We start from the raw sequence: 22420 nt of genomic DNA, 5'->3' as shown, positions 1-22420 counted from the left end.
TGAGCAGGAGGGTAACTTGAATCCAGGAATCTAGCTTGCGCAACATAGCAAGAAACACACTGGGAAAAAATATTTGCATAACACACATCTAAAAAACAGCTTGTATCCAAAACATATAAAAAACTCTCACAACTCAAGATAGACAATCCAACAACTGAAAAAATGGGCAAAATATCGGAATAGAAACTTTATCAAAGAAGATATACAAATGTCTAGTAAGTTCATTATTTACTGGAGAAATGCAAATTAAAATAAGATACTGTAACACAACCAGTAGAATGGCCAAAGTTAAAAAGGTGATATCATCAAGTGTTGATGAGGATGTGCAAAGCTTGCAAGTCTCACACATTGCTAGTAGGAATGTCAAATGGTACATTTTGAAAATGGTCTGCTAGTTTCTTACAATGTAAAAAGAAATATACCATGTCTCAGCAATTTCATTCCTAGATATCTACACATTACTTGAAAAGATATGCCCATACAAAGACTTGTAAACAAACGTTTACAGTAGCACAGCAGCATTATTCCTAATAGCCTCAAATATGAACAATCTAAACATCCATCAACTGGTGAATGAACAAAATGTGGTACATCACACAACACAGTATACACAGCAGCAACAGGGAATGAACAGATACACCCAAAGTGGCTGAAACTCAAGAACATTACACTAGGCGAAAGAAGACACAAAAAATTACATATTGTGATTCCATGTATATGAAATTTCTACAAAAACTATAGGATTAGAAAGCAGTTCACTGGCTGTCTGAGGCTAGGGATGGGAATGGAGACTGGCTACAAATGAGCTTGAGGGAGTTCTTCCAGATGATTGGGAAGTGCTAAAAACCCAGATTGTGCTGATGGCTGCATTCCAGACATTAGACTGCACACTTGAAATGGTTAAACTTTATCGTATGTTCATTACACTTCAATAAAGCTGTTAAAAAACCCATGGTTTGTCCCAAATGTTATGCACATTTTCTTTCAAATCCTCTATCTTTCAAATATACTATGTAGAGGAATCTATTAAGAAAATTACAGCAATGAAACTTGTTCCTTTAAATGTCTTCTTAAAAACTTTTCACATTTCCAGGGCAAAGGAATATGATCATATGCTTATTTTCTAAATGAAGTGTCCTTTTAGAATGGCTGAATTATCTTTTTCTTTACACTATTACAGAAAATTTTAAATAGATGAAAGTAGACTAACTGTACATTTTAAATATGTGCAGTTTATTATATGGCAACTATAGCTCAATATTCTGCTAAATAAGTATATTTCAACTCACGGAAAACCGTGGTTAATCTAAACCATTTCTTTCTCTGCTCCCATATTAATTTGAATCAAATCAGACAAATCATTCCTTTTGTAAATTCAGCTTGTATCTGTACAAGATACGTAACCACAATACTATCACATCTAAAATATAATTTTATATTAAATAAGTAACATTATACATTAAAATATGTAGTGTTCAAATTTCCAATTGTCTCGTGTCATGACATTTATTTTTAGTTTCAATCAGAACCCAATCAGATCCAAATTTGATTAATTAGTATGTCTCTTAAATCTGATCCTCCTTTCATCTTGGTTTTTTGTAGAATTTCATACTACTGCATTATGCAGACTGCATCATTATAGTGTCCTTTAACTTGTTCCTCAATCCCCTGTTGTTTCTGTAAATTTCACATCTTAATGACTCAGGCTTGAAACCACCTAGCCCAAGCCCAGCTTAGATCTGCCAAATTCCAGGCAAGTTACACTTATTAGTGAAAATAAATTACTGTAGACAGATGAATTTTGAGGTAGCTTAACTTTTAAAATCACACATAAAATGAAATTACAAAATATATTTTCAGTTGCTTTGTATTCTATTTGCATTTTGGTAAGACCTGGCCGATTCTAGAGTGAATTTGGTTTACATGACTGGGTATGCAGGCGGCCCTAGCTGCACAGTGAAAACCTGACAGCGGGTACTGACACTGGAACTGTAGTTATACATGTTTGTCCCGCCAGAGAACTCAGCTTGAATTCGTTACAAACTTGCCTGATGTTTGAAATCCTTTCACAAAAGCAGGGGTTTTAAATGAAACTAAAACAGTACATTTGCAGAACTGAGTGCAGAGGCATTCTGCAGCAAAGTGCTGGTAGGTACTGCACCATCACATCCTGACCTGGCTCTCTCAGGGCATCAGGAGGCAGGTAGAAATTCTGCTGATTGGGATGCCCAAAAACCCTTCATGTTAGAGCGTCACTTACATCTTCCTCTTCTGGTTTCCGGGATTTTACTTAGTCAGCTTCCCTTTTTCAGTTTACCACCCATGACTACCGATAAATTTTTCACCCCTTGGTTTGCTATGTTCAGACTCAGACTCATGAAATTCAGTTTCTCACTTTTTTATTCCTCAAAAAATTCTCTCCATTCAAGGTTTCCTCCCCTTCTCCTTTAGGGGAGATAGCAAGGATCCCTCTTATCTATTTCCCTATGAAGGCTTCTCTGACTTAGATCCTAAAGGGAAAGACAAAGACACATGTATTCTGAATGCTGGGTTGTTCGAAGGACAGAGAAGGAAACACAGTGGAGGCAAAGACTCAGTTAATTCAAATGAAATAATGTTTTAGTTGGAATAGACACATCGATTCAACACCATGATTTTCTTAAGGAGATTCATGGGGGTCAAGTGATTTGGCTTGTCAGTACTTGAGCCAGGATTAGACAGCAGAGACCCAGGCTGGGGCTTCCAGTCATCCAGTCCCTGCACATTTCATTAGAGCTGGGGGTGGAGGGAGAAAGGGTTTGAGATTTGTGGTGCCTAAGAAGAGAAACAGGTAAGGCTCTTCTGAGGTAAAGAGAAGTTCTCCCAGAAAGCAGGCTAACATGAGGAAGGAAAGAAATCCCATGAGATGGCAAAACTCCTCCCAGTAACAATTGAGAACTGCCTCTTATTATTGGAAAGGGGCCACAGAACCAGTATTGGGCACATACCCTGTACTGTCTCTAATGGTTCTTTAAAAAGTTATTTTCACCTAGTTTTTTCAATTGTTTTCAGTGGGTGTGCACAAACATTGGCTACTGTGACCAGAAACAGGAAAACTGCTTGACTTTTTGAAGTACCATCCTACTGTTTGTATTATTTTGAATGTAATCACATAGAAACAGTAATGATTTTACTGAGGACATCTTCTAGAGCTTACTTGGGTCCACTTGTCACCACAGAAATGCAGAATGAACCAGACAGGAAACAGGAGCTAACATGGCAGCTTTATATAACTGCCTCCAGTTACAGGAGTCACAAATGAATAGGCATGGCTCTGTTCCAATAAAACTTTATTTACAAAAACAGGCAGCAGTCCAGTTTGGGTTAGAGGGCCAAACGTTACTGATTCCTGCTGTAGGTAGTACTTACCTGAAGTAGCAAAACCTGGGTTGTAAAGCAAGGTCTGTAATTAATTTCCAACAGTCGATCAGCAGTATAACCTTGGGAAGTCATCCTACCTTTACTGAGCTTCTCCATTCTCTTACTGGACTAAACCTATACAAATGGGGACCTGTATGTGTGTGCAGGTGAAAGTCCATGAATGTGTGAGAGACAACATGCAGGCAGCTTTCATGGATAGACTTTAGACCCTAGATAGCCCAGAAGTTGTGACCAATATGCTTATACATGTATTTATGTTTCTGATAAAGGCTCTAACACTTCATGAGATACAGCAAAAACAGTTGGGAGTGACTAAGGATTACTGGTAGTAATGTTAAGCAGCAGTAAATCTTAAGAGAACATGATAAAAAAAATCATACATACACACAATTTGCCATTAGATAAGGGATCGTAAACTTTTCAATACTACTTTTGTCTGTTTACTTGGTGGAGGAATGACGAGAGATGCATGTGTAGTAGCCAAAGATAAAAATAATAAAAAGTTAGACGTGCACAAAAGTTAATCATACAAGAACTGGAAATATATTCAAATAATTTTAAGCCTATAAGAAACACTGTAAAATAGATTACCTTATGTTTAACTTTTTTTGTCTATGTATTTAATGTATTATTTCTGTTATAACCCCAAATTTTATTTATGAAAAATTAAGACCAACTTTAAGAAGCTTCAATATTCACTTTTATTATTTATAAAAAAAAATTAAGGTACCAGAGTGCATATGGTGTACTGTGATCTTGGTTTTGCAAATTTATTCACGTGTTTTACATTATTTCAATTTTAATAAACATATGTGTATCTTTACAATACCTGATAAAGATTCAGCTGTCTGGCACTTACACATGTATTCATAGAGTTCATTCTGATGCTCTGAACTTCAAGAGGATGTGAAAATGACTTGCCTGTAATTACCCCAAGATGAAGATTTACTGAAGCAGTTATGCTCCAGCAATTGCCACTCATTTGTGCTGGTTCTATTTTTTCCCCTTAATTGAATGTAAACATTTGCCAAAAAAAAAAAAAAAAAAAAGATTCTGGAAATGAAGTTCTGTTAGTTTTTAGTCCAATAAATAATTTTAGCTACGCTTAATGTAGCTTTTTTAAGGCCTTCATACAATTGAAAAAAATTAAAGTTGAGCATGTTAAAACCCTTTTCATTTATAAAATAAAAAATAGAACTTTACAGGTTTGCAGTTAAAAGTTACCTTCCAAAACCTATCATGCATGTCATAAGCTGCAACCCAACTCGAAGTCCTAGGTGCTGGCAGGCAGGGCACATCCCCGTGCCAGCAATCTGAGGCATTAAGAAAACACCATGATGTCAGAGGTCTAGATTTACATGTATTAAGCCACACGTCAGTGAATTCTCTGATAAATACATGTCATTTTAATAATCAGTATTGGATAGTGGATGAAAACATGCATTAGACTAAAAATGCCACAAATTTGTTTTTATATCCATTTACTATAAAACTTCCTTTTTTAAAATTTAAAGTCTTGTTTCCTATTTTAGAATACGCAATAATCGGGAGGATACATGATGGGGAGCCAGTTTTCAGTAAAAGATGCACAATGGGTCCATCCAAGTAACTTCATCAGCTACAACAAAATACAATAATATATTATTATAAAGGAAGTGACAGATTTTTAAGCTCAGTATTTAGAATAAATTCTGTATTAAATAGTAACAGTAAGGTAGTAGCATATAGAACCTTCCTTCCACCAACTGTCATCCACCCATTGATCCTCCTTCCCACCAACCAACTTTTCTTACTATCAACCAACTTTCCTACCAACCAACCTATTCTTCTCATCATTATCCCTACCAACTGTCCTTTTCCCTCTTTCCTATTAACCTGTGTTCCTCCCTTCTTCCTTCCAACTTACTTGTTCCTTTCCTTCCTACCAACCTAAGTTCCTTTCATTCATTTTTTCTGAGTAACTATCATGTCAAACACTGGGAAAACAGCACTAAACAAATTCACCTTCCACTTTCAGGAGAAACAAATAATAAGTAAATTAATAAATGAATAAACAAGTAATAAGATATTTATCAGGTATACAATAGAAATAATATTTGACACAACATAAACTAACTGGGGAGCTAGATGGTTAAGAAAGGATCTCCATGGAGGTGATACTTAAGTTGAGTTTGAATGACAAGAAATCTGTGTGAAAATCTGGGAAAGACATTCCATCCAGCCGGAGTAGTTAGTGCTAAGGTCCTTTGGTAGGAAAAGGTGTGGCTGTTTGTGCTAAGCAGAGACGCTGGTGTGGCAGAAGCAGAGTTTGTATGGGCAAGTGTGATATGAAATAAGTCTGGAGAGGTAGGCAGGGGCCTTATGGACCACTGGGGAGAGTTTGGATTTTATTCCAAATGTGATGGAGATTCAACAGCAGGTGTCAAAAGGTATCTTTTCCAGCTGCTGTGTGGAGAACAGGCAGCAGGGTGGGGCAGAGTGGAGGGCAGACAAGTTAAGAAACACTCCCTGATGTGAATATCGGCAGGGATCACTGGCTTTACAAACCTAAGTGCTCACAGATCAGATTCCACATGATGAGAACCACATCAGACATATCAACACCTGGCTCCAGAAAGAGTTCTCTTAATCTAGCCAAAGATCTGGAGGAGCTAATTTAAAATGTCTTACAATTTGGACTGACTGGTGAAGGTAAACAAAAAGCTCTAAGAGTAAATATGAATATAGCTTACTCTAATTATCAAACATTTTCAGAGGAACCTACTGATCAGTTTTACATCCAAAGGGTACGTTACATATAAAGTATAATTAACCTGGACTTGCCCTTTAGCTGAATCTGGCACCACCAAACTCCCCTGCCTTCACGTATCCTTTAGGCATAAACCAATTATGCATGTTCAAAGATGAGGTCAGACTAAAGTAACTTCTGTAGAATTCAGCTAAATTTTTTTACTTGACAACTAACTTGTGCAGAAAGCTCAACTATAGAATTTCTCTGCACATAATATTGTATATGGTAAGATAATTTTAAAAATGCCTACCATCTCAAATGAAGAATAAAATCAAATATAAACTCCAGAAGTTGAACCATTTTAGAGTTGAGGCAACGTGTCTTTAAAAGGAATTGTTTCCTTCATAAAGGAAAACTGGCTTCTACTGTTACAAAATTCAAAATGCATTTGCCCTTGTTGAAAACATTTGAGGCTAGTATCAGTTTTTTGGATAGCAGTGGAAGTGTTTTTAAAATTTAAATAGGTTATTGACTGTCTCTCATATATTTATTCTATAGTTCATATTACGCTAATTAGTGTAATAACTGGTCACAATAAAACCAGTATTGCTGTATCACAGTCCTAATCCTTTCTAGTTATCTTGTCACTATGCAGTATCAAAGTGATGCTTAACAGTGACATTTTAAATATCACTTACTTGAATACAATTTTTCCAGTTTTCTTTTGTTGGTTTTTCTTCCACAAGTTTAGTTGCAAATTTAAGGCCTCTCCCATACATTTTATTTACTAATGCATGTTTATATGCAAATGTCAAAACCTACAATGTAAAACATGATAAAGCTTGTTTATAAAATAATTTACATTTTAAGGCATTAGCTTTAACAATAAAATTAAGGCTTTAACAGAAGTGTAGCTTTTGAAATGAATATGGTACATCGAGTACATTTTTAAAAACTTTCAAAAAGAAAATTGGTGTCTTCAAAAGAGCTGAGTATTCCACAGAATGAATCATTTGTTTTTTTGGGAAGAAAACTAACATGAGAAATTATTAGCCGTGGAAATCCACTTAAAAATACCTCTTCATGCATAAGAAACCAGAGCTAACATAAATAATTACAAAGATGCAAATCAGGATAGAAATAAAAAATGCCAAAATTGCAAATGAGGATAGAAGTAAAAAAACAAGTATTAGATTATATAAACATGGTTTCTTCGGTACAAGTTTTTACCTGTAAGTATTGCATCTGTCAAATATACTTGTAATCATTTATATATATTTGTGGTCTCTACTTTGGAATGTGGAGAATGTACTCAAAGAAAATCCTATGACACTGATCTGTATTGTAAAGGCAACTAAAGTATTTAACAATTGTTGCCATAAACACAGTAAACACAGTAAACAGGTAATAGAATGCATAGCCCCTAATATAGTAGTAGTATTTCAAAAATAGAATGATCTATAACAATTTTATTATGATGTTCATCAAGTGTTTGTCAATCTCTGTTACATTCCTCAAAGACAGAAACCAGGTTCTTATTCATCTTTATGTTTCCAGTAGTAAGTAGTGTCTGGCACACAGGCCTTCAATAATTGTTTGCAATAACAGCAAATATTGCTGGAGACTTTGCATGTACTTAATACTCATTCATCAGAGCCTAAGGCAGGTCGTGTAGATAAGAAACTAAGGTATCAAAATTTAGTAAGTTGCCTAAGGTCATACATAAAAGTGGTAGAGGCAGGAGCCAAACTCAAGGGCTCTAATTTCAGATTCAAATTCCTGACCTCTGCTGCAATACTGGCTCCTTCAGTTTCCCAAATATAACTGAGTACCTTCTTTAAATGCACCACTGTACTGTGTTGGAAAAATCTGAAGCATATAAGAATTTTCTTCCCACTTCCAGGGTCCTTTACTGCAAATTACCAGTTAATTCTGAGAACAAGCACCTGTCTACTAAAACAAAATGATGGTCTGTGATAACCGAGGGGAATCCTACTGACTCCATTTACTTTATTTTCTTTATTTCCACAGGAAAAGAAGATTAATAACTTGTATAAATGCTATTGCAAGAATTGTAGTAGACAGCTAAAAGAGATTTAAAATGTTTTTGTAACCAAAATGCAAAAAAGTTCATCAACGATGCTTTTCCGAATTGGGTTTTAAAACTGATTAGCTACAAATCAAGATGATAATTACTTAGAAGTTCAAGAGTTTTGAGGAAAATAAGTAACATCTAAACTAACCAGTATGCCCCCTCAACCTGCCCCCAATCTCCTACCACCAACAAATTAGCATATAACTAGAGAAGGCGGGGGTCTGAAGGCATTTTCTAGAAGACTTTCTTAATTTAGCTACATACGTAACTGGTTTAACTAAAAGCCTACTACATATATTCTCAAACTGTTTTTAAAATTATCATGGTTTAACAGCCAGTTTGCAGGCCCATAAAATAATGTTTTTTAAAAAAAAGGTGAGACAAACATGAAGTACTAGGCTAAACATGTCATATTCAGAGCCCAGCGTAGCCTCTTTCCATTTATCTTCTTCCTCTTTTAACCAGCAATGGGGCACAAGAGAGGTCTGTGAGGTAACCCCAAGAACTTTGCTGAAACAAGAAGCAGAAAGGTTACCTTATTGTCAAAGAGATCAGTCCATTTAGTAGTTTCCCAAAATGTTTCTGCCAGAGAATCCAAAGGACTTTCTCCTTCCTCCTCCTTCCCTTCTGCATCAGTGGAAATGGCTCCATCTTGAGCCTGGGTGTGAAGAAGATGGTCTGCCAGGGCACAACCTTTCCTACAAAGGGCATCTACGAGGGTGGATTTTTGTTTGTCCATGTCACTGTAAAGCAAATTAAAAAATATTTCAGATATCAGTAAAATGTCTTTAAAAGTAAATTCTCATCTGAACTTAAATTCATGTATTCTTTTGCTTAAGATTTATAATGCAGAAATACTGTATATCCAAGTACATACAATTGTATTGTACATCAAAGAAGATGCCTTATTAATAAACATCAAATGAGCTACTATATTACACATATAGATTAAAAGAGTTAGGGTAGCTGCACCTTGTTGAAACAGAATGCCAGGAGCAACAGAGTTGAAAGGTTAATCACTATTCCAAATTTTTTTAGCTATATAACTCTTAATCAGGTAAATGACTTTTGAGTTTTCAGTTTTCTTATAAATAGTAATCATTACACATTTGTCTATGTGTATACCCAGAGGTTATGTCTTAAAACTTTCAGTTCATGACTAGGACAAATAAATGTAATGCTTTACTCTGAATGTGCCAGCAACTGTCTCAGCATTTTAACATGTTAATTCATTCACATTCAAAACAATTCTGAGTAAGAGACTATTAATTACTGCCATGTTGCAAAGGAAGAAACTGTGGCCCAAAGAGACTATGCAATTTGTTCAAGGTCCTCCAGTTAGGAAGTGGCAGAACCAGGATTCTAAGCTTAGCAGTAGAAATCTGTAATCTGTGCTCTTAATCACTACGGCACATTGCCTTGATCCAGGGCAGACATCTTTGTTTTCTTCAATGCATTCCAAGTGCCTAGGACAATGCCAGGCACAGAATGGAAATGCAATAAATCATTGCTGAATGAAATACAACCACCACCTATACTCCAGGGAAAAGTGTTAGTCTCCAGAATGTGTGCTTACTTGAGGCATTCTGTCTAACTTATGTCAGATACACGTGAAAACAATGAGGACTAAAAGTATTGAGAAAATGATGATGATTGAGGCACTTAGCTGTGGAACAAACTAACAGCTAAGAGTGACTCTGAAAGACTCAGAGTGAAATGTGTAGCATGTGAAACCTGCCGGGACTGTACCATCAATAAGGATCCGCAGTAGGAAAGACAGCCATCAACCCAACAACTTGAAGGCTCAAGGGCTCACCCACATTAATCCTGCGCACCAAGGAGTCCTGTTAATCTAAGAGGCCGCATGTCAGGGAACATGAACGCTAAGTACCATGGAAAATGCTGCTGCTGAAACACTGCCCGAGACTGGGGTATTCTCAGAGGTTCAAAGCCCATTTGATCCTGTACCTTGAAAGTGAGCAGGGAGGCAATGTGGGTAGTAGAGCTGCTGAGAAATTCCTTCACACTGGCAGAGTTCATCAAAGAGGGCAATTACCAACCCCAATACATTTGCAATGTAAATGAAACTATGCCTAAAAGATCTCTCAGTGCTTCTCAGCACAGTGCTTCAAAGCTTGAAGAACCAACTTTACTGCCTTTTTGTAGAGATGTTTCTGGCTACTGCTTGTTTACACTGGAATTAAGAAGAAAAGGATTTACGAGTAGACTTTTGGGACTTCCAAGCTGTGGGGGATCTGCATGGCTTGCCATTGCCTGATCTACCTTCCTTCCCCCTCCTCTTAGATGCCAGGTGCCATCCTTAAATGTCTTCTCAGCAGTCCTTTGCTTATGCCTTCCAACAACCCAAGGTGTCGGGCACAACTACTATCCTGATTTTGTGAAGGAGAAAGGGGCTTGGAACAGCAATGGGTTGACAAGGCAGGTTTCCACACCCAGGCTGATACTTGTAGGAGATTGGTCAGGGTGGTGGGTAAAAGTTAGAGGGAAAGACGCAAACCTTCTTTGAAGGCCGGGAGGTTTTGCAAAAGCTTCGAAAGAGGATTTGGCTGAAGGCAGTCAAATTCTCTTATCTGGAGCCCGAGAGCAAACGGCAGATAACAATGGAATGTAAAGAAAGTTATCTAGATAAATTGGTTTACTTCTGTCCCCAAAACCCAACTTTTGATCATTCACAAGCAGGATTGCTTTCTACTTGGGGGGTCGACAATGTTTGTTACCCACAAATTGTGTTTGCTCCAAGCTTTTGTCATTAAATCTGTACTAAATAAATGCAAGCATCACCGGCTTAGGGGACTGCTAACTCTCTTCGGCCCCTAGTGACGGCAGTCCCTAGCCCGCTCTTTCACTGGATACCTGTGTCTGAGTACTCCTTTCCTTTCATCCGTCGCTCGGCCAGAGTCTGAGGGACAGACTTGGCAGGTGGTGCCCCATGAGAGGAACGCTGCAATGGATCACAATGGAACCCTCGAAAACGAAGGTGAAGAGACTGCGCAGTCAGTAAGTCACTGGTGCCCACTTGGGATTTCCAAGTTCGAGGGAATTGTTCAGGCTAGGGTTTCATCGTGGGACAACAGTTATCAGCTCAACAGCAACAGTATATAAAAGTATTGAAATAGCTGCTTAAAGCTAGTGGAGACTCCGTTTCGCAAGCTCAATTAAGGGACCTAATGCAAACTGTTGTTTCCCATAACCCATGGTTCCTCCTCCTCCTCCCTCAGCCCCGCTGTTACCAGGCAAAAATAACAAAGAGGAAACGGAGGTTTTGCCTGAGCCCCGTCCTCCAATAAATTGGAGAAAAGACAAGGAATATGCTACAGCTAAGGGACCCTGTCTTAGGCAAGCAGCATTAGAAAGGGAGCTCTTGGCCTGCCTGGTAACGCAAAATTGACAACACAATCAGGTGTATGAACCCGTTACTTTTAACGCTTATAAAGAGATAAGGAAAAGCATTAAAGAAAACGGAGCCGCTAGCCCATTTACAAGAGGGTTGAGGTCACTCTGCAGATCTCTTTCTAATAATGGCCACTGTTATTCCTCCCCTACCCCTGATGAGGCTCTCTCAAAATCTTATTTGGGTAGAACAGTGACCTTTAAAGGGAGAGAAATTACAAAGAGCCCATGAATTAGCTGAGGAACAATTAAAAGCCAGCCATATACAACTGTCAAACAGCCCTTGGAATTTGCCCATTTTCGTCAATCCCAAAAAGTCTGGCAAATGGAGACTTTTGCATGACTTATGGGCTATCAATGCTAATTTGCAACCTATGAGGCCCCTTCAACAGGGCCTCCCTTCCCCAGCGGCGATTCCTATAGTTTGACCTATAGTCTTATTGACTTAAAAGGCTGCTTTTATACTATTCCCCTTGCAGAACAGGACAGAGAAAAATTTGTGTTTAAAATACCAGTTACCAATAAAGGCCAGCTCGCCAATTTCATTGGAAAGTACTTCCTCAAGGAATACTGTGTCAGTATCATGTAAATCAGGCTTTGCTCCCCATTAGAAAAGACTTTCCTAATTGCAAGATTATTCATTTTATGGATGATATTTTACTAGCAGCTCCAACGGAGCCAGGACTTGTAAGTCTATATGCCTCTGTCGTAAAGAATACACAGTTAAGAGGTTTAATCATAGCACCTGAAAAAGTACAATTGTCTTCTCCTTGGAAATATCTTGGACACATTCTAACTTACCTGTCAGTAAGACCTTAAAAAGTTAAATACTAGCAACTTACACATCTTAAATGATTATCAAAAATTACTAGGAGATATTAACTGGCTTCACCCTACCTTGGGCATAACTGATACATTACAAAACCTGTTTCTATCCTAAAGGGCAATACAGCCCTAGGCTTTCCCAGGTTATTTAACTCCTGCAGCAAAAAGGGAAATTGAGGAAATAGAGCATGTTATTTTTGAGAGGCAACTGGATGGCACAGACCCACGATATTCAATATTCAGTTCAATTGTCTGTTTATCCTACTAAGCATTCCCCAACAGGATTAACAGGACAGATGTCCCCAGGGCTATGCTTCCTAAAATGAGTTTTTTGCTCACATACCAGAACTAAAACTCTATCTCCCTATATCCAGCTAGTTAGTAAAATCATCTATTCAGGCCGCAGATGATGCAATCAGTTGCTAGGTTATGACCTTGATGTCATCGGAAGTCCTTTAAGTAAAAAGCAATTCAAAGCAGTCTTGCCCTTATCTCTAGACCTGCAAATAGCACTCTCTGATTACACAGGCCATATAGAGCATGACCTTCCTGCTGATAAACTACTTCAGTTCTTATCTAGTACTCCTGTAGTTATGCCTACAAAAGTGGTTCACCCCCCCACCCCCACAATACCTAAGGCTTTAATGCTTTTTATTGAAGGCTCTGGTAAAAATGGAAAAGTGGCTATTTGGTGGAGACTGCACAATTCCCTCACTTGTTCTGGATTTACTAACATTCAAGAGAGCTGAGGTTGGAGCCTTAATACTGGCCCTGGAGACCTTTTCTGCTCAGCCAATCAATATGGTTAGTGACTCTGCTTACTCTGTTTATTTATTGCAGAACCTTGAAACAGCCCTTATTAAGTCCACTCTCGAGCCCACCCTGTGTGCAGTTTTTCTTCGATTTCAGCAATCGGTGGATCAATGTACACATCCTATCTTTATTACACACATTTGGGCCCACAGCTCACTGCCTGGCCCCCTAGCTTATGGCAATGATCAAGCTGACCTGCAGGTTATGACATCACTGCTTGACCAAGCCACCCATTCGCACCAATGTTTCCACCAAAATTGGAGAAATTTATCTAAACAATTTCAGCTTACCCAAAGACTAAACAAATTATCCTGCAATGTCCAAATTGCCAGCTCACAGGCATGTCCCCTCCTTCAACAGGTGTTAACCCTAGAGAACTAGAACCTAATCAGTTATGGCAAACAGATGTTACACACGTCCCTAAATTTGGAAAACTAGGATATCTACATGCATCTGTTGATACCAATTCTCACCTAATTAGCATACATGCTCTTCCTGGAAAGTCTGCTCAATATGTTATTAAACATCTTCTTTTAACTTTTGCATTTAGGGAGTGGACCACAAAAATTAAAACTGATAATGGTCCAGCTTATGCCAGCTCAAAATTTCAGCAATTTTGTCACATGTGGAACATCCAACATTCCACAGGCATCCCTCACAACCTCCAAGGACAGGCCACAGTAGAATGTGTCCAATCCGCCCTTAAAAATATGCTCAGAAAACAACAACAAAAAAGGGAATATGAGTAAGGACCCTGCAACACTACTGGCACAAGCCTTATTTACCCTTACTTTTTAAAATCTAAACGATAAATTTCAATCAGCTATAGAAGAGCACTTTGCTAAAACCTCTCAAGACATAAACCCTGCAGCTTTATGGAAAGATATAAACTAATGTATGGTGTGGTTCAAATGAATTGTTAACACTGGGAAGAAGACATGCTTGTGTTCACACCCCTTCAGGTCCTCTTTGGATTCCAGCATGAGGCATCAAACCATACCATAGCAAGGCTAGGACCCAACCCGGTACCAGAAATGAAAAAAATGACCCTGTGGGACCTATAGCCCTGGATGATGTGGCTTCTTCAGACGACACATGCCCCGGACATCACCTGGGAGATGCTGAAGAAGAAAACTCAGGAGGCTGAGCGAATCCTGCTCTGGACATAGACACCATTCACTCCAGATAATTTGTTCCTTGCTATGCTTTCTATTGTACACTGCAACTCTTGTAGGGTATTAACCCTTCTTATTCTCTCACTCTGCCTGCAACCCATACCTGCTACACTCTATTGGGCTCATCATTTAGATTTGCCTTTCTTCTGCCCTGTTACCTGGGCAGACACCACCTTCCCAGCCTCTAATAATGTAACTGCTTGGCTGGAAGGGGTTAACACACCCTCAGTGGGGTTCCTCAGTAACAGCACACATTGGACTGAGGTGCCAAGAAGCACTACATGTCACTCCCTGATTGGAAAAGAATGTTACTGATTATACTCATTTTGTCTTATGTTATTTAGTAATTCTAGGATGCAAAGCCGGAATACAAGCAGTAACCACTACGCCAGACAAACCGGTTGCTGCACACATCTGTACTCTTCAATCAATAAAACCTGATGCAAAAAAAACAGAAAACGGGGAGATGTAGGAGATCGGTCAGGGTGGTGGGTAAAAGAGGGAAAGATGCAAACCCTCTTGGAAGGCTGGGAGGTTTTGCAAAAGCTTTGAAAGAGGATTTGGCTGAAGGCAGCCAAATTCTCTTAACTGGAGCCAGGGAGCAAAAGGCAGATAACAAGGATGTAAAGGAACTTATCTAGATAAATTTGTTTACTCCTGTCTCCAAAAACCAACCTTTGATCATTCGCGTGCAGGACTGCTCTCTACTTGGGGGTCGACAATGTTTATTACCCACAAACTGTGTTTGCTCCAAGCCTTTGTCATTAAATTTCTACTAAATAAATGTGAGCATCGCTGGCTCAGGGGGACTGCTAACTCTCTTCGGCCCTTAGTGCTGGCAGTCCCCTAGCCCACTCTTTCACTGGGTACCTGTGTCTGAGCACTCCTTTCATCCGTCGCTCGGCCAGAGTCTGCAGGGCAGACTCGGCAAATGCTGCCTGATGGATCCTGGCTGCCCAGAGAAGGGCTGGAATGATGCAGAAATCAGAAGGCAACCTGGGGGTGACATAGGTAATCTGCATTTGTCAGACCTGGGTTAAATTAGCTGTAAGATCCCTTTCTATTTTAGCATCCTCTGATCACGTAATCTAAATTCTACATATCTGGAGTATTCCTTTCCCCTCCTTAGGTTTTGTATTGACTGGCTGAGATTGAATACCTTTTTAGTACATGAGGCTTTTTCCACTCAGGAGAAAGTCAGCTTTTCTTTCTACAGGCTTTTACAATTTTAAATATTTATTTAAAAATACTTGTATTTCATTATCTCTTAATAATTTCCTATCTGGCAATTTCATCTTCTATATTAGATGATAAGTTTCCTAAGAGTAGAGACTATCTTGCTCATTTTTTAAGTCCTTGTCATTGATGCCTTACATGAAGTATCTGCTCAATAAAGACCTTGAAATCAAATCTAGTTAGGCATCCATCAAGATAATAGCTACATTTTAGGAAGCAACTTAATTGGAATCAGTATTTTAATGCCTAAATAAGTGCAGTTTAAATCTAACTAAAACATGATATTAACAAAAAGTTAATATCATTTTTAAGATTAGAAAATGGCATTTTACAATTTTTGATGTTAGTGATTTAAGAGAAAGCAATTTTGCATGGAAATGAGAAATTAATGCTTAAGTTGGCTGCTACTTGCCCATAGATGACATCTGTACGAAATGTTTAGTATTTCCTGATAGCATCTTGTATAATATTTCAACTCTGAATATTGTCTTCTGTCCAAACACAACCTGGTCAGAGTCTATTTCAGTCAGGCCAAAGCAAAGGCCTGGAGAGAAATAGAAATTCTTTAATTACAAGGATAAACAAGTTGACCCAGTGTTGCTAAAAACTTAAAGCAGCTCCACTCTTAGCATTTTTACAAAGTTTTATGGCTTCTTTCTAGTTTTATCCCAGCTTATTTCCAATAGTCATGATAGTCAGTGTCTAGTAATCTCCAAAGAGTAGAAACTAAAAAAAGAAAAAAAAAAAAAAATGAGATTAAAAACAGTGATAAAAAAAGACCAATAAGAAAACAAAACTAATATTGTATTAGTTTATGGCTCACTGTTATCTGAGATTGAGTTTCCTCTGTGGATGGTAAAACTGAGAAAACCATATGTGTTATTTCAAGTAACACCCAAGTTTGAGAAAATCATATTTTCACAAAATGTAAAAAATAACAAAAGCTAGAAAGTATATGGGATAGTTAATGTCAGGGGCTGCAGAGAGCTCAAAGAAGACTCAAAATGGGCCATTCTTTTTAGCAACTGGTTATCACTGGTGATCTGTGGGAGACAGTTTTAAAGTGACCAAGGCCAACCTTCTCTTGTAATAAGATTAACAATGATCACCCTGAGACAGAAAGGAACACAATGAGGATGGGTGGGAGGCAGACGATGCTCCTTTTTCTGTGAGATAATAATGAGTTATGTTAACCTTCTCAAGAAGGGAGTAAGAATATACAGAGAAAAGAAAGGGCATTGGCTGTGGAGGCAGACCCTGATTTGACTATGTGCTTTCCAACTTCCTAGCAGTGGCACCTGGGCCAAGTCATCTAAACTCTCTGAACTTCAGTCTTCTCTTCCTTAAAAGGGGGATACAAAGGCCCCTGCCTTCCATGTTGTTTGGAAGACTAAATTTAAATAAAACAATGTATTTAAAATGCCCTCAATAGTCCCTTATACATAATCGGCACTTAATAAATGGTGGCTGTATTTTCTATTATTATTAACAACAACAACAAAACGGCAATGTTTTGAGACTATTCTTTTGAAAAATATGAAAACGTAATAATAGTGGCCAAAGAACCAATTTTAAATATATTCTATCCCACTTGAAAATTATTGCTTCTAAGATTCATAAGATCCTATAGTATCAATATAAATGATATAATGGAAAGAATTCTAGCAGTTTGGAATCCAAGTATTTTATGTAGAAAAAAATACTGACTGAAACTGAGAAAATTTTTAAGGAAAATTTAGTATTTTCAGGCAGCCTGAATAGTTTTGGTTTATTAGTTATAATAACCACAAAAGAACCAGGCTATTTCTACCTAGTTAATGATCCCGTAAGTCAAAAATAAACAAAAGTGATAAACAAGTAACTGACACTGGGAGAGCTACCATGAGGTGATGGTATAAGGGTTCATGGAAGGGTGAAAGTGACCGAACGGCAGCTTGGTTCAGAGTCACTGGACCATTAATTACACCAACATATGGAAATCACACTTGCATGGAAGGAACCATACCAACCACTCATAAACCCAGGGAAGCTTCTCTATTTACACACAGCATTAGGTTTTATAAAGGCAAAACTATAAATTCTCTCCTTCTATTCTCCCTAAGTAATACTATAAAACCAGTTTCATAAAAGTTGCCAGATGGTTTTAACCTAATTTTATTATCATTTATTTCACTACAAACCACATATTAGGTTTTTCATGTAATTATTACAAACCAAATATTAGGTTTTTCATGTTATTAGACAATAAACATTTTAAAAATTGTTTTATAGAGTGTTAATTTTTGTCTTCCTGATATGGTCCAATTCACATAAACCCTCAAGTGGTTGGACTGCTTGATCATAGATATTGAAATCCCTCTACCTTGACAGCACTTAACGGTAGAGAAGGCAAACTACTTTTCTTGGGCTTACTCTTAAAAAGACTGGACAAAATTATTTTAAAATTTCTAAGGAGGGAGTATCCAAATAGTGATAATTCCCATTATAAGGATATAACAAACATCAGAAAAGCAATATCCTCTATAATATTAGTCCCTACTTTTTAAACAAGTTAACTGGGAAATGAGATGCAAGAAAGATTATTTACTGGTTAGGTACTTTTTTATAGTAGCTGCATCAGGCCTGGGATCAGTCTTCATTGCAATATAAACTGCTAGGGCTGTTTGATCTATATGAGAAATAACAGCATTTGCCGCATCAACAATTTCATTAAGTCTTTTCATTCGTTCCTGGAGAGGAAAAAAGAAATAATAAAAAATAGGTATATCAATCAGTATACGAAAGCAATTTCACTTCTGCTGTCTCAACCATGAGAGCTACAACTGCAGTGTGAGTAAACTATGTAATTGACTTGTAGCCCAGGGGCTCCCTGCTATCTCCTACTGTGATTTTTCTAATTGCTGGTATCTCTATAAAACTTGAGCTCAGATGTATAATAAAAATACCTTATTTACATTCCCTGCTGGAGTACAATGGTGAGAGTAAGCAAAATATAAACTTCATAAAAATGTAGTTTTTTTTTTTTAACAAAGGTAACTCCTTTTCTGTATTTCTTAAGATTCTAGAAATGTGATTGGCTATTGTCATTACTCTAGCTGCACACTACCTGAACACAGGAAAAAAAAAAGCAAGCCCTAGCTGATGAAACCAGTTCTTTCTGATCCATCATGAAAAACACGAAGATGAGAGTAAACATTATAATCAACAGTCTAACTGTGATTACCATGATGTTCCCAACAATTTGCTTCTTTCTTGTTAAAGTCTTTTAAGAAATCTCCTTTAAATATCCTCTGGTTCACTCTAAACCCTTGATGATTTTTAACTGATTAGGACAGCACTTTCCCACTGCTTTGATGAATAATGAGAACTGATACATGTCATGACAGACTAGAACTATGGCCAACTCTCACAAATGAGAATCATTAACAAAGTTAATGCAAAGTAGGAATTCTTTCAGTGAAGGTGTTCAGATTTCCATCTGGCCAGGATAACTACATTCTGCCCCTCGCCCTTTAGGTTAAGGTCATGAAAGCAATCGTTAGGGTATCTTCTCTATTACTAATCTCATTGACCAAGCATGAGCAAGAATCCTAAACTAAACTCACGGTAGTGGCTAGGTCTTACAATAACCTTCATGAAAACAGCTTAACACAACATTCAATTTGAGAAAACATGTTTTAGTTAGCAAGAACAGAAGAGAAAGATAATGCACTTTTCCTCAAAACACAAACCTTATATAATTACAAACAAAATAAGATATATTAGAATGAACATATCTAACCTTTTCAGCATCCAATTGATGAAGTCGTGCAACATACAGAGGAAGATAATTAGGATATGTTTCTTTCAATTCGTTATAAATGTCACTAGAATCCAGCCTATGTACGTAAGAAGGAGAGAAATATTTACTTTTTTCTTTTAAAAAGAGTATTTCTGCCTTCTCTATTATTTAACATTGTTTGGAAGTTTAAGCCAATAAAATAAGACATTAATTTGAAATACAAGTATAGTCATTGACAAGGATTATCATTATTGGCAGGTAGTATAAATGGTTAACTAGAAAACAAAAATAAATCAAACTGGGCTGGGCATGGTGGCTCACACCTGTAATCCCAGCACTTTGGGAGGCCAATGCGGGTGGATCACAAGGTCAAGAGATCAAGACCATCCTGGCCAACATGGTGAAACCCCGTCTCTACTAAAAATACAAAAATTAGCTGGGGGTGGTGGCACATGCCTGTAGTCCCAGCTACTTGGGAGGCTGAGGCAGGAGAATCGCTTGAACCTGGGAGGCGGAGGTTGCAGTGAGCCAAGATCGAACCACTGCACTCCAGCCTGGTGACAGAGTGAGACTCCATCTCAAAAAAAAAAAAAAAAAACCACAAAAACAAAAAATAAAATAAATAAATAAATAAACTGAAAATTATTTCAATTAAGAGTTCAATAAGATATCCAAATAAAAATATGCATCAATAGCTTTCTTACATACCAGCTATTATATTCATTTAAAAGGAAGAAAAGCACATTCACAAATAGTTAGAAAGATTAAAAGATTTAAAAATGTCTCAGATCTATTAAACTTTTCTGAAAATTCTAGAAAAAATAAAAATTTAAACTTTTCTGAAAATTCTAAAGTCTTGAATGAATAAAGAGTTATTCTATGTTCCCTGATGCAGAGGCTGAATAAAATTCCCCATTCCACCTGATTATATGTATCAGGATAAAAACAAATTAATATACAAACTAGCACCAGAAGTGGGTAACTTACATTAAAGTCACTTAATATATTAACAAAACTGCACAATAGTATAAAAATAAGGTTGACCGGGATTTTGATACTATAACTATAACTAACTTTCTATGAAAATAAATTTAACTTGTAGACAACAAAATTTACACTAATTCTTAGTACAAAAAAAATTAAGTCCTGTTTTTCTCTTTTCCCTAACAATTATCCAAGGGCAAAATCAACACTTTCATTTTACATTTTAAAACTACTGCACTTTAATTATAAATTTTTTTTTTCCAAAAAACGTTTTTTCCAAAAAACGTTTCCAAAAAAGGTTTTTTAAGTTTTGCTAGGGAATGCTAATAATTTTTTGCTGTTTTCTTCTAAAACACCTATTAGGTAAACAACCTTTTCAGTTTTTTCTCCATACAATTTTCCCATTTTAAGTGTGAATTTCAATGGTTTCTAGCATAGTAACAGATATATGTAACTACCACAACAGTCAACTTTAAAACACTTTTCATCAATACAAAAAGAAACCGCCATACCCTTTTGCTATCAGACCTCCCCAGCCTCCCCAGCACTAAGCAACCACTAACCTACTTTCTGTCTCTATAGATTTCCTCATTCTGGACATTTAATATGAATAGAATCATATAATACATGGTCTTTTTGTGACTGGCTACTACCACTTAACATACTATTTTCAAGGTTCATTCATATTGGAGCACGTATTAATCCTATTCATTGCTGAAGAGGAATCCCCGTATGGATACACCACATTTTGTCTGTCCATTCACCAGTTGATGGGACATTCCAGTTTTGGCCATTATGAATAATGCTGCTATAAACTGTCATGAACATGTTTTTGTGCGAATATAGGTTTTTATTTTTCTTGGGTATATACCTGGGAGTGGAACTGCTGGGCCATATGGAAACTAAGTTTAATCATTTGAAGAGCAGTCAGACTGTTTTCCAAAAAGTCTGCATCATTTTTGTATTCTTACCATCAGTGTCTGAGGATTCTGCTTTGTCCACATACTTGCCAAAACTCATCATCTGACTTTATGATTCTAGCCATCCTAGTAAGTGTGAAGTTGTATTTCATTGTGATTTTGATGTGCATTTCCCTGAAGACTAACAATTTTGAGCATTTTTTCATACACTTACTGGTCATTTGTATATCTTTACAGAAACATCTATTCAGATTCTTCACCCATTTAAAAAATTGGGCCATTTGCCTTTGTATTATGAAATTGTAAGAATTATTTATATATTCTGGGGGCTGGGTGTGGAGGTGGCTCATGCCTGTAATCCCAACACTATAGGAAGCTGAAGTAGGAGGATTACTTGAGGCCGGGGGGGGGGGGTCCAGACTAGCCTGGGCAACATAGTGAGATCTCATCCCTTAAAAAAATTAGCTGGGCGTGGTGGCATGCACTTGTAGTCCTAGCTACTTGGGAGGCTGAAGTGGGAAGATCCCTTGAGCCCAGGGGTTCAAGGCTGCAGTGAGCTATGATCGTGCCACTGCAGTCCAGGCCGGGGTGACAGAGTGAGAGAGACCCTGTCTCAAAATAAAAAAAAAAAAGGTTAGTGTTCTTTATATATTCTGCATACAAGCTCCTTAAAAATATGTAACTTGCAAATAGGCCGTTCTTTTCACTTTCTTGATGCTATGCTAAAAGCACAAAAGCTTTTAATCTTGATTAAGTCCAAATTATCTATTTTTTTTCTTATGTGACTTATGCTTTTGGTATCTTTAAAAATCTTTTGCCAAACGTAAGGTCATGAAAGTTTACCACTATGTCCTCATTGAGGAGTTTTGTAGTTTCAGCTCTTTGATACATTTTGAGTTAACTTGTATGTATGATGTGAGGCAAGGGTCCAACTTCATTCTTTTTCCATATGGCTATCCAGTCCCAGCACCCTTTGCTGCAAATACTATTCTTTCCTCATTAAATGGTCTTTGCATCAGCACCCTTGCC

At 37.4% G+C, this 22420-nt stretch overlaps 1 protein-coding gene across 7 annotated transcripts in view; it reads right to left on the bottom strand.

The window, feature by feature from the left end:
* Nucleotides 1-4097: 4097 nt before the first annotated feature.
* The window catches only part of TPP2 (tripeptidyl peptidase 2), an 83935-nt gene continuing 65612 nt past the window's right edge, over nt 4098-22420 (bottom strand). For 2 of the 7 annotated variants that reach the window (XM_054446136.2, XM_054446137.2), the window contains 6 exons: nt 19488-19584; nt 18305-18435; nt 15341-15466; nt 8782-8989; nt 6850-6969; nt 4098-5038 (listed from right to left, as the gene is read on the bottom strand). In XM_054446136.2, coding sequence (XP_054302111.1) covers nt 4949-5038; nt 6850-6969; nt 8782-8989; nt 15341-15466; nt 18305-18435; nt 19488-19584 — 772 coding nt within the window. In that variant the 3' untranslated portion in view covers nt 4098-4948. Of the gene's footprint in view, nt 5039-6849; nt 6970-8781; nt 8990-15340; nt 15467-18293; nt 18436-19487; nt 19585-22420 lie in introns of those variants that run through there. The other 5 variants (XM_054446139.2, XM_054446138.2, XM_054446141.2 and 2 more) reach the window with 3 other exon arrangements.

The sequence above is a fragment of the Pongo pygmaeus genome, chromosome 14 (genome assembly GCF_028885625.2).
Source record: "Pongo pygmaeus isolate AG05252 chromosome 14, NHGRI_mPonPyg2-v2.0_pri, whole genome shotgun sequence".
Classification (NCBI taxonomy): Eukaryota; Metazoa; Chordata; class Mammalia; order Primates; family Hominidae; genus Pongo; species Pongo pygmaeus.
The sequence above is the reverse complement of the archived record's forward strand: the minus strand, read 5'-3'. Positions and strand labels throughout refer to the sequence as shown.